Source organism: Conger conger, chromosome 15 (assembly GCF_963514075.1).
Source record: "Conger conger chromosome 15, fConCon1.1, whole genome shotgun sequence".
NCBI lineage: Eukaryota > Metazoa > Chordata > Actinopteri > Anguilliformes > Congridae > Conger > Conger conger.
In genome coordinates this window covers 1,284,722-1,297,510 of record NC_083774.1, presented here as the reverse complement: position 1 = coordinate 1,297,510, position 12,789 = coordinate 1,284,722, and the positions used below count along the sequence as shown (strand labels likewise).

The 12,789-nt window shown below is 48.6% G+C and overlaps 1 protein-coding gene across 1 annotated transcript in view; it reads right to left on the bottom strand.

Moving 5' to 3' along the window:
* Positions 1-4,470: 4,470 nt before the first annotated feature.
* The window catches only part of usp10 (ubiquitin specific peptidase 10), a 30,560-nt gene continuing 22,241 nt past the window's right edge, over positions 4,471-12,789 (bottom strand). The window contains 6 exon segments of the mRNA XM_061221302.1: positions 4,471-6,765; positions 6,768-6,830; positions 8,792-8,857; positions 9,393-9,537; positions 11,595-11,760; positions 12,387-12,558. Of these exon segments, the coding sequence (XP_061077286.1) occupies positions 6,644-6,765; positions 6,768-6,830; positions 8,792-8,857; positions 9,393-9,537; positions 11,595-11,760; positions 12,387-12,558 (734 nt within the window). The 3' untranslated portion in view covers positions 4,471-6,643.

Genomic DNA, 12,789 nt, shown 5'->3' with positions numbered 1-12,789 from the left:
AGAAGGATGTTCACATTCATGCCAAGAAGGATGTTCTTGGCAAGCGCCCGTAACCTGACGGAGCGATTTCAGCGGGGACTAGCAGGCATCGAGCAATAACTAGAACGGTCAAGACGCTTCGTAATCAGGTTTCGTTATCTACAGTAATGACGAATACATAGGTTTATTGTTGAGCACTAAACCTTTCTTCTTCTAATGTGAACAGAGTACACATTAACTTAATTCTAAAACGAAGATGTGATTTGAGACCGGTCATTAAACGAGGAATGACCGGTCTCTTCTGGACTGTTTTGTTTGGTTCAGACAACCGAAGATCAACTATATGTCCACAGAACAACCACCGCAGTCCAACCACCGTGCCTTGGAATAGCCGCTTATTCAATTCAATATGAATGATAAAAAAGAATGTTGGAAAATATAAACAATTAAATTTAATGCTTAACCCCCAGGTAAGGGCAATCGGAGGAGTCTCAGGTTCATTTTGCAGGTAATATCCTCAAAATCACTGCAGAGGATCAGAGACAAGTGCACTCATACTATGTTTGTAGTCACAGAAGCAGGGGCACCGACACCAATTCATTTCCTTCAGGCTCCCTTCAATATAAACACACTTCTCCGCTTTAAGGCCGATGCTTCTTCATGCCACCATGTTGTTCCCAAAGCAACTTTATTAATTTAGAGAACAAGAAAGTTACTGCCACGAGTTTCTGAATTTGTATTTTTCCCATGTGCTGCATTGTTAACAATAGAACTGAAGTGAAGGTGAAATATTAAAGCAAGGGCAGAGTGCGTCAGGAGACAGGCCTTCACACAGCGGACTGCGTGTCGAAGACCGCAGAGAGAAGTGGGCAAGATAAAGTTTCACAAGCCTAGCTGTACCAAGCCCTTAGGCTACCCGCGAAAATCATCATTCTTTTGCGGGGGGAAAAAAAAACTAAAACAAAACTGTGCTGAAAATGTCACAATGTCCTCAGTTTTGGGCACCATATGGAAAGAATATGGTCCATCAGTTAAGTCCCTAAAAGCCTGCATCAGTGTAATATATATATTGGGGATACACTTGGCTATGATAAGAAAATTAGTGTTATATAAAATGTAAGATGGGGAAATCACAGGAGTTGAGAGGTTTGCTAGGACAAGACCCCAAGGTCCCCCCAAATATAGTTGTTTTTTTTTAATTCACAGAACTGTGTACGTTTGCATTCCGATGTCACAATGTTCAAACGGCCTGCTGAGCTGTGGGGAGGGCCACGTTCAGTAACCGCCGGGCTCGGAGCTCCAAATAAAACACAGAAGCTCAAACTCGCTCTCCCCGTGTCAGGGAACCCCCAACAAAAACGCGAAGCCGGGGCATTCGTCATCTCCACTATCCAGACTGCGTGCAGGAGTGCATTCTGGTCCATGATCTTGCCGTTTAGTCTTAGCTCAGCTATATCCCGATTAAAAACCCAGATACAATGAACAAAATTTTACTCATCGGGGAACATAGCAGCTAATGTTCCATCACCATTTTAATCGGAATAAAAGCTAAAACGTCCAGCCAGACAAAAACATTATTCTCGGCATATTTTGTTCTGAGCAGGTAGTTCTGTATCAGGAGAGATTTTATTTGAACAAACCCACATGCACACAGGCGTATCTGTCCTGGCAGAGTGCTTTACTGAACTGCTACGCGGGGGGGGGGGGGGGGGGGGGGGGGGGGGGCAACACCGGTCCTCGAGGGCTAGTCTGCGTTCTCGTTTTCGTTCCAACCAATTGCCTTGCGTTTCATTTGCTGACAGCTCTATAAATGACCCTGGTTCAAGCCTGCACTTGGGCACAGTAAACTCATTAGGATACACTTGCAGTCTGCAGCTGTAGCCGGTACTCATACAAGTCAGATAAGAGTCAATGAAATAATTAAGACCAGAAGTTGGCACAAAATCCTGAAACGGATCGGCCCCGCTCGACAGGCACAGCATTAAGGCTTAAATCACGGCGGATATTACGGCTTCTCAGTCTATTGTCCGTCAAACAAAGCGGACTAAACATTTAGCCGTTTCAGGGAGCAATACTAGTTAGAGAACAGCAGGGATACTCAGTTTTCCCCAGAAAGAGCTGGTGTGGGAGCAGGCTTTTGGTCCAGCTGTGCAGTTACCCACCGGATTCTGATCAACCATGAGTCTCTCAGCTCAGGACCGTGATCAGTAGAATCAGGTGCAACTGCTTGGTTTGAACCAAAGCCTGCTAACGTGTAAATCATCAACTGCGTAAAGAATGTGCAATTATGAGATTTGAGGCATAATGACAGCACTCTTCACTTCGTACAGCATGCTGCCCCCACGCAGAACTCCACACAGAACTCACACAAGCCATTACCCACGCGCCAGTGAGCCGTGGCATCACTCAGAAAACCGGGAGTTTGTGTTTATGGAGCAACAGGCCACAGAAGCGAAGGGTTCGGTTCAAACGCAGCAGGGCACGCAGACGTGAGGGACCTGAAGGGGAAGGGAAAGGGCGCTGAGATTCTCAATCCTGGCACGCGCCGTGTCATCCAATCCACCGGCCTCCCTGCAGGACACGGGCTGCACACAACGACCCGTGCGTCGCACACAGGACCCGTGCGCCGCTAATACAGCCTGTTGGCACGGCTCTCAGGAGGACTTCCTGCTGCATACTCGCATGATGAAATGCTAGAATGGTTACAAGCTTAAAAGCAGTAAGATAATGCATAATTTCCCAAATTTGCAAAGTGCCTTAGTTGATTAGACCAAGCAGGGATTCAAGGGCTCAAGGGCCCTGCAGCTGGGCAGATCTTCCTGAGGCTGCACCGGGGCTTGAACCAGCAACCTTCTGGGTCCCAGTCATGTACCTTAGCCACCAAGCTACATGCTGCACCTCAACGTTTTTGAGAACAGGGATGAGGTAAATAAGCATTCTGGTATTACACCCAATACCTAAAATTAATCCTGCGTTCCCAGTACATCCTGTTGGAACTGAAACCAAATGTTGGGCTGGTCCAGTACCTGAATGAAATAACAGCCTTTTCAAGACGCCACGATGTGGTCCGTAAGTATTTGGACAGTGACAATTTTAAAGGGCTGTAATTACATTCATATCATCATTGTATGTGCATGAGAGTATGTACATCCATATCCAGCACCGTGTAGGAATGAGAGCATGTTTCACTGTCCAAATACTTTTGGACCTCACAGTACTTGCGGTTCCAGTGCACTTTAGTCCATGCGGACGGGCCCCTGTTATCTGACGACAATTCATCAGCCAGTGAAGTTTTTTCCACAATTTTATTGGGACCAATTAAGAAATAAAAAGGTTTACGGTTTCTCACCCCAGTGCCACTAGATGTCAGCGGACAGGTTAGAATTCACAAGCTGAACCAAAAGCACTGAAGTGATTCAGGACAGTTCACCCTCTGCTGGGCTCCTGAACAAACCAATACTGCAGTGCTTAGGGCTGTTAGACGCGCATGGTCACAAAAACAAAACTATCAACATTTACACAATCGCTGGAGCGTACGACTTTATTTTCCCCTGTTCGAAACTGAGATCAAATACGGGTAACATGGTTGTTTACTGATGCATTTAAAAGGCAACAGGTTCAATGAAAGCATTTTCCTTTGGCTTTGACATAATAATTGTATATTTTATATAGAAATCTTTTTTCATGCGCATCGGGAGACTCAATCCAGGCCTGTACAGTACTGCACCCGCTGGGCCAGGCCCAACAGAACTTTACCCCCTCTGGGCCAGGCCCAACAGAACTTTACCCCCGCTGGGCCAGGCTGAACAGAACTTTAACACAGGGTGCCAGAGATGACACATAGGGTTTTTTTGGGGGAAATTCGACTCAACTGAGGTTAAAGCAAATTTATATGGTTATAGAACCATTTTAAACATCCAAATTAGGTGCATCCATGGCACAGACACAAGCGTATCCATAAAAATCAGTTTTGCGAAGCAACACAGGTTCTCCCAAACATTTCAAGAAAGAGGTTCTGATTTCTTTCATCCGAGGCAGCCTTTCCTGGTCAAACATGAAACAGAGTACAAAATAACTTGCTTGGCTCTTGCCGTCTGGCTTTGATGCCAGGGCATGAGAATCTTGTTTCACATGCACCATCTTCAACACATTACGACCAACATGCCTCCGAGTCTCCCAGGGGCTGGACACCCGACTTCACTGACCTGACCGTGAAGTCACTCCGTCAGGGTCACTAAGAACACGCACAAGTCCTACAACATCGCTGCTCATGAAGCAAGCAGAAAGCGTTTACTGTCCAAAAATATATACACTCTATAAAGGGATCAATGCTGACAAGCTGGCTTATGGAAGTTGCATTTGAAAGGAACACTTTTGAATTATTTCCTTTATAGTGCAGGTACAACTACCCTTAATATTTGCATGTAAACACAGACAATTTGGTAAGAAATACTTGGGAGATGGAAATAAATTAAAAATGATCAAATAAAGTACTTGTACAATTTTATTTGTGCTTTAGCATGGGTAATTTTAAACCAAACCAATTGAGGTAAACAACTGGGGAAATTCTAATGCAAGAATAATTTAGAAAACAATATTTTCCTTGAACTCAAAATTCAAATAAATATAATAAATGGTGATAACGAAGCGGAATCTTGGAAATCAACGGCAGAAGTGTGTGTGTGTGTGTGTGTGTGTGTGTGTGTTCATCACAGGGAGTCAGTGAAGCGTCTCTCAAAATGGAGTCTCCCCCAGGCCAGGCGGGTCCATCCAGAGGAAGCACCAGCCCAGCGAACACAAAATGTCCTCCGCGCTCGAATACTGCCACCACGCAACGTGGCGAGAACGCTGTGACAACGTGGCGAGAACGCTGTGACAACGTGGCGAGAACGCTGTGACAACGCGGTGAGAACGTGGCGAGAACACTGTCCGTTAGCTGGGCTCTAACATTCTGCAGACCGCGGCCGCTCTGGTCTTGACGATCGACTTCACGGCCCAGAACGCGGGCGAAAGGGCAGTCGGCAGCGCGACGGAGGCCTTCTTTAGCAGTAGTCAAAGACGGGGATATAAACAGCAGTGGCAGGCAGAGTGATGGAAGTGGAAGATTGTGTCCCGAGACAGGATGGGATGGGGAAAGAAGAGGGATGGAAAAAGAAAGGCAGACGTTTAGAGGTGCATCTCCGTGTTCATTGGTTTCCCTCCAGCTCATGCCCACAGCTCCACGGCTGGGATAGTCACTGTCACACAGGGTTTTGTGTTTGTTTGTTTTTGTTTTTTTTTTAAACATATCGAACTGCAAAAATGTGCATCCGCACAAGCAGTGCCTTATTTTATTCATTTACATTTTACGTGCACGTTAAGCCTTTTCCTTACCCTAAAGCGCATTAAAACAGTTTAGATTCTCTTTTCTAATTCTACACCCAGAAATCACACAGAAGTTCTCACAAAAAAAAAAAGAAAAAGAAAGGGGAGGGGTTTGTTGAGTCACAGCAGCTCCTCTCATTGGCGGTTTGTACTGATGATGTCAGAAGGGTCTCCTGTTTTTAAAAACATGAGGAAGGCTGGGTGAGGAGGAGAGTGACTCACTCACTCACTCACTCACTCACTCACTCACTCACTCACTCACTCACTCACTCACTCACTCACTCACTCACTCACTCACTCACTCACTCACTCACTCACTCACTCACTCACTCACTCACTCACTCACTCACTCACTCACTCACTCACTCACTCACTCACTCACCTCACTCACCTCACTCACCTCACTCAACTCACTCAACTCACTCAACTCACTCAACTCACTCAACTCACTCAACTCAACTCACTCACTGGTGTGAGAGGGAACAAACTGCTGGAGATGAGTCCAGTAAACCCTCCCCCCCTTGGCTAAAACGCTGTGGATTCTTCCTGCCCTTTCTTTAAAAAAAGAAAAAAATGAACCAAAAAGAAAAAAAAAACATTCCAGTAGTCCCATGACTGCAGCCTCAGCTGATGGGTCTCAGGCCAGTACATGTTCCCAGTCAGGGTGGGAGAGGAGGCGCAGAATTAGTCTCAGGTGCTCCCAGTCTCCCCGTCCAAATTTTTTTTATTTTCCTCTGCGGTTAAAAACACATCCGCGCTGCAGACACAAGCACTGGGCAGCGGCCCGCAGACGGACTTTCACAACGTTCCCGCATCTTCCAGGAGGATAAAAGGATCAGGGGGGTGTTGGGAAAGCAGGAGGGAACAGCTCACATGTGAGAAGCAGGAGCAGCGCAGTGTTTGTGGGCCAGGAGGTGCAGGGGCAGTGTTTGTGGGCCAGGAGGTGCAGGGGCAGGGCAGTGTTTGTGGGCCAGGAGGTGCAGGGGCAGTGTTTGTGGTCCAGGAGGTGCAGGAGCAGGAGCAGTGTTGGTGGGCCAGGAGGTGCAGGAGCAGTGTTGGTGGGCCAGGAGGTGCAGGGGCAGTGTTTGTGGGCCAGGAGGTGCTGGAGTAGGGCAGTGTTTGTGGGCCAGGAGGTGCAGGGGCAGGGCAGTGTTTGTGGGCCAGGAGGTGCAGGAGCAGGGCAGTGTTGGTGGGCCAGGAGGTGCAGGAGCAGTGTTGCTGGGCCAGGAGGTGCAGGGGCAGTGTTGGTGGGCCAGGAGGTGCAGGAGCGCTGGTGCTACGTCAGGTCCCCGCAGAGGCGCTACATCAGCTCCACGCGGCGGTAGTACAGCAGGTAGGCGCTGCGTTCGGCGGCCGGCTTCACCACCTGGTACTGCCCGATAACCCGCACCGCCTGGTCATCGATGCGCAGCCAGCCACTCAGCCGATGTGGAAGACGTCCGTGCTGTAATGGCCGCCGGTCGCACTGTTCCCATGGTGATACACCACTGCAGGGGACGAGAGACAGAGAACACGTCCTCAACTGTGTTTACCTGTGTATAACCACACCACACCCTCAACTGTGTTTACCTGGGTATAACCACACCACATCCTCAACTGTGTTTACCTGTGTATAACCACACCACATCCTCAACTGTGTTTACCTGTGTATAACCACACCACACCCTCAACTGTGTTTACCTGTGCATAACCACACCACGTCCTCAACTGTGTTTACCTGTGCATAAGCATACCACATCCTCAACTGTGTACCTGTGCATAACCAATAAATGATTATCATAAATAGTAAAAGACAGTCCAGTTTTTCTTGCACAGCAGGTGATGATTGTATTTGTGGCTCATGTTGAGTAGTCTGCTTCAGGAAAGGCAGACATACAGAGCCAGAGAGACGAGCTGAATTCATACTGCATGAGAAACCATCACATGGTAGCAGTACCCTTCCAGGAGCAACAGCACGTAATGAGCGGGGGAGGGGAACATATGGGAGCGCGCACCACGCTCCACATGACAACACATATGGTTATGATTGATAACATGTAACAGGACTATACACTCCACTCAAAATAATAAAAAGTTGTTTTTGAACGGGTACCTAGGAGCTCAACAGGTGTGCTATGCCAGGCACCACACAGACTGCGTCAGTGTATCAGAAAATAACAATCCAGTAAGTTGGTGTGTAGACCACTTACTTCCTTTATATGTGATCATTACATGGTGGAATTTTTACTCCAACGACTGGAGATTTATACGACAAGGCCAAAAATGGCAAAACATTTTCCCTCTTGCAACTTCCCTGTTCCTCAGCAGAGCCATAAACAGTTACGAGCAGAACACGTTCTGCACAGCAGTGTGCAACAGTATCTGCACAATTATGACAAACAGAACCCACTCCAGAAACAAACATCCTTCCCCCCATCCCACTGCGGAAGCAGTGTCCTGCACAACACTTTCCATGACTTTACCATGATCGGAAAAATGAGACGTTCCTGGAAAAGGACTAATCTGAGAAAAGATCTAGCGTGCCGTATGAATTGGAAAGCAGTATAAACTATATTTTCCTTGCTCGCCACACTTGTGTTAGATGAGATGGACGAAGGGAAATTGAGCGAACTTTAGGAAAATGGCCGACACCACCACCACTACAATTGATACAACGCAGTCTTCTCAAAACCACTCTCCTCATGAAACCCTGAAACCTGCCAGTTGGGAAGCCTGGTTAATCTTATGAACTATTGTGAAATAAAATCCCCTTGCTCAGCTGAATCCCTTGATTGTTTTAATTGCCAGTTAGAGTCATTGGATTCCAGTCACTATGCAATTAAAAATTTAATTAAGAGATTTCACAAGCAGTTGGCATAAACATTACTGTTTGAAAGAAACACTCTCCAACGAGCTTCAATATATTTTCTTGTTGTGCAGAACATTTTAACAGCCAGACTAACAATATCAAGAAATACAGAACACAGTGGGGATTAAAGAGGTTTCATTGTTTTTGTGATGGAAAGTATCTGCTAAAACCATTGTACTTCAGTGGCAAACATGAGGAAGAAACCAGAATAAACAGTGAATACAATGCTCCCAGTCACAAACATATCACAGCAAGACCAGGCAAGATGAACGTGGAGTTTACTCCAGTTTTCCCCCACACTCAAAAGACAGGTCAGGTTAGGTGTGCTCCTGCCGTTGCCCTTGACCCAGGCACTGGCCTCAGAACTGGAGCTGGTCCCCAGGTGCGGCACTGTGGCTACCCACTGCTCCTAAGTAACTAGGACCCCACAGGGTTCAGTAAAGTCTTATCCACCGAAAACCCACGGCTGGGATCCCGGAGGTATGTGCGAGTCACCTCGGAGAGGCAGGGGAGGGGCAGTAAGGGGCAGTAAGGAGGGAAGGGGGCAGTAAGGGGCAGTAAGGAGGGAAGGAGGCAGTAAGGGGCAGTAAGGAGACATACCTGCAAAGAGGCGGTAGTTTCTCTGGCCTCTGAAGGTTCTGCTCCGGACGCCGGGCGATAGGAGATCTGAAATAAACATTTACCAGCATTCAAAGGAAACGGCATCGGCACACGACCTTTAACCTTTACCACACACCCTTTAACCTTTACCACACACCCTTTAACCTTTACCACACACCCTTTACAGAGCAACAGCAGGCCTGAAGCCCCAGAACTAAAACATGCATTTTATTGCATACAGAAATCCAGTTTATGCAACGCTGTAGATTTCAAGAAGAAACGGAATGCAGTCCATACGATGAACAGACCTATGTTCGCACCATCGTGCCTCCCACAGTCTAACCAGGGGGGTTTATTTTATGCCAAGAATTACCAGACGACACAGCGGTGAGGATGACATTCAGGTCCGGGGAGCGCGCAGGGGAGCAGACAGGGGAGCAGACAGGGGAGCAGACAGGGGAGCAGACAGGGGAGCAGACAGGGGAGCAGACAGGGGAGCAGACAGGGGAGCAGACAGGGGAGCAGACAGGGGAGCAGACAGGGGAGCAGACAGGGGAGCAGACAGGGGAGCAGACAGGGGAGCAGACAGGGGAGCACGCACCTTTGCTGATCTCCAGGTCGATGGGGTAATCGATGTTCTTGACGAGCTTCTGGCAGCCGCCGGTCTTCTCGAACACGAAGCGTTTGAGATGGAGCACGAGCACGGGAGGGAGGCGCTCCAGGGTCACGCGCCGGCCCACCTCCACCTGCGGGCGGAGAGAAACACCGCTTTAACACCGCTTTAACACCGCCCCACCTCAACCTGCGGGCAGAGAGAAACACCGCTTTAACACCGCCCCACCTCAACCTGCGGGCGGAGAGAAACACCGCTTTAACACCGCCCCACCTCAACCTGCGGGCAGAGAGAAACACCGCTTTAACACCGCCCCACCTCAACCTGCGGGCGGAGAGAAACACCGCTTTAACACCGCCCCACCTCAACCTGCGGGCGGAGAGAAACACCGCTTTAACACCGCCCCACCTCAACCTGCGGGCAGAGAGAAACACCGCTTTAACACCGCCCCACCTCAACCTGCGGGCGGAGAGAAACACCGCTTTAACGCCGCCCCACCTCCACCTGCGGGCGGAGAGAAACACCGCTTTAACGCCGCCCCACCTCCACCTGCGGGCGGAGAGAAACACCGCTTTAACACCGCCCCACCTCCACCTGCGGGCGGAGAGAAACACCGCTTTAACACCGCCCCACCTCAACCTGCGGGCGGAGAGAAACACCGCTTTAACGCCGCCCCACCTCGACCTGCGGGCGGAGAGAAACACTGCTTTAACGCCGCCCCACCTCAATCTGCGAGCGGAGAGAAACACCGCTTTAAGACCAGAACGGAGCGTTCCCCTTCACGTGTCATTAAACCGGACACGCACCCCAACGATGCACTTACAGCAAAAGCACAACAACTCGCTGTCCATGCACAATGAGAACAGCCTGTGCAAACAACCATCAATACAAGCCTAACCACACTGAACAATTTAAGGAGAGTCCTTTGTTAAATAAATAAAGGCCTACCACATGACAGTACCACAAGAGGTCCCTACTGATATTCCAGTCCTGAGCACTTTTTACCCCAAAAGAGTAAAACAAATAAAGAGTAGTCACTCAAATGAGAAGAGCAGAGTGAAGTACTGTAATTACTACAGCAGGGATCATCAACTCCTTCAAACACAAACTGGTTCTCTTTTCTCCCGTGTAACTAATGCCACCAATTCACCAGTCTGCCTTCACACCCGACTCCCAGGTAAAGGGAGGGTCATGGCCCTTGAGGACCGTGAGTAGATGATCGCTGAATTCTAGGATCATTTTGCAGAAAGAACGGAAGAGTGGTCAAAGCCAGTTTGTCATCACATACACTGCACAATAGTCCAAATATTTCCAGATTATTTAACTTATGAGTTTATCAATTCCACCTGCAAGTTCCTTCAGGGTCAGTGGGCCTGCCATAATTCCATGGCTGCAGTCATTTCAAAGAACACAGACAGTGACCAAGTCACTCCCAAGTGATATGAACAGCAGTAGAGAGCATGCGTGACTGATTTCTTTGGGTTACTGTGTGTTTTGATGCTTTCAGAGTGTTCTGATAGCACCTCCTCTATAACCCACAGTGTTCTGATAGCACCTCCTCTATAACCCACACAGTGTTCTGATAGCACCTCCTCTATAACCCACACAGTGTTCTGATAGCACCTCCTCTATAACCCACACAGTGTTCTGATAGCACCTCCTCTATACCCCAAACAGTGTTCTGATAGCACCTCCTCTATAACCCACACAGTGTTCTGATAGCACCTCCTCTATAACCCACAGAGCAAGGGAAATGTCACTTCACACAACACAGCGCCTTTAAAGGTACAATAGTAAGATCTTTGTGTTAAAACATTGTTACAAGACCATTGTAAATCCCTTCCTATCATTGAAAGTCTCACTGACATGTTGGCTCACCCTCTGCCTGTGTTTATAGTCTTTAAATTTGGGTTTCAAAATATGCAGTTGACGGGCCGGAAATCTGTACCAAAACATTGCACAGCTGTACACTAATTCACTCATTGGTTGAAAATTGTTTCTTATTGCCACAGCCAATGGCGTTTCATTGCCAGCACGTTTACAGAGAAGGGGGAGGGATAAACAGTGTTGTGGTTTGAAGGCGTTTGTTGCTGCTACTCCCCTCTTGACCGTTAGAAGTCCGCAATTACCTATTGCGCCTTCAAATGGATTCTACACGACAGAGAATAAGCAGCGGGAGCTGAAACGCACCTCCTGCTTGGTCTTGGAGGTGTAGCCCTGGACAGACTCCCGGGCCACCAGCGCCTCCAGCGCCTCCTGCAGGGAGCGCACCCTCTCGGCCTGGATGTCCAGCTGCAGCGTGAAGAAGGGCTGCAGCGTGGCCGACTCCCTGGAGCTCTGCTGGTACACCACCGACCTGCAGGGGGAGACAGAGAGCTTTAACACCACCGACCTGCAGGGGGAGACACCCAGTTCCACACGTGGCCATGTAACGCCGGGGTCTCCAGCCGTGGCCCTGGAGAGCTACAGGGTCTGCCGGGGTTCACTGTCACTCTGCACTTCATCAATCAGAGCAGGTGATTACACAGGTAACACACCTCACCTGGTTAACCTGGGTCTCAACAGGGTGCTGTTATAAAACTAAAACCAGCAGACCCAGTAGCTCTCCAGGAGCAGGGCTGGAGACCCCTGATGTACAAACTAGCTAATGAAATCCCATACCAGCAGTTAAGAGCATAATGGAACATGAAACATGAAATTCTGTTTTTTGCCATTTCATAAATGCATTAAATGATTCAAATCATATGACTGGAAAAAAGCCTGTAAAACTACCAAAGAATAAAAAGGTCATTACAAGGCTAAATTGTGAAACTGTTTGCATGTTCTTTATATTTGGGCTGGTTTCATCACCGTGGCATAAGGGCATGGCTCAATTAAGACACTGGATGTCCAATGTGGTTGAAGGTGTGGCAACACAAGTCAAGTCCTCTGCAAAGTGTTGCAAACTTAAACGGTCTGGCGAGTTTGGCTTGAAAACATTACCTGATATGACCTCCGAATATGTCAGAAATGGGCGTCCTGACGAAGTCGGCCTGTCGTGTGATGGACGTCTTGTTTCGGGGGCCGACTTGCTCCCACTCGTCCTCGCTGTCCTGCCCCTCCTCCTCCCCCGGGGGGTCCTGCTGGGCCCCCGGACCGTTCAGCGTCACCGCCTCTGTGGGGGGGCAGGGACAACCGGCCATGGCAATGCAAATAAATACAGACGAAAAGGCCATTAACAGGCATCTGCAAGGAAACTACTTAATAGACCACAGGTGTCTAACTCCAGTCCTGGAGGGCCGCAGTGTCTGCTGGTTTTAGGGCTGTCCCCGGCACCTGTGGTCCATTTATTGTCTTTGATTGGGTAAAGAATTCCCACACCTGGTTCTCACGGCCTTAACTGACA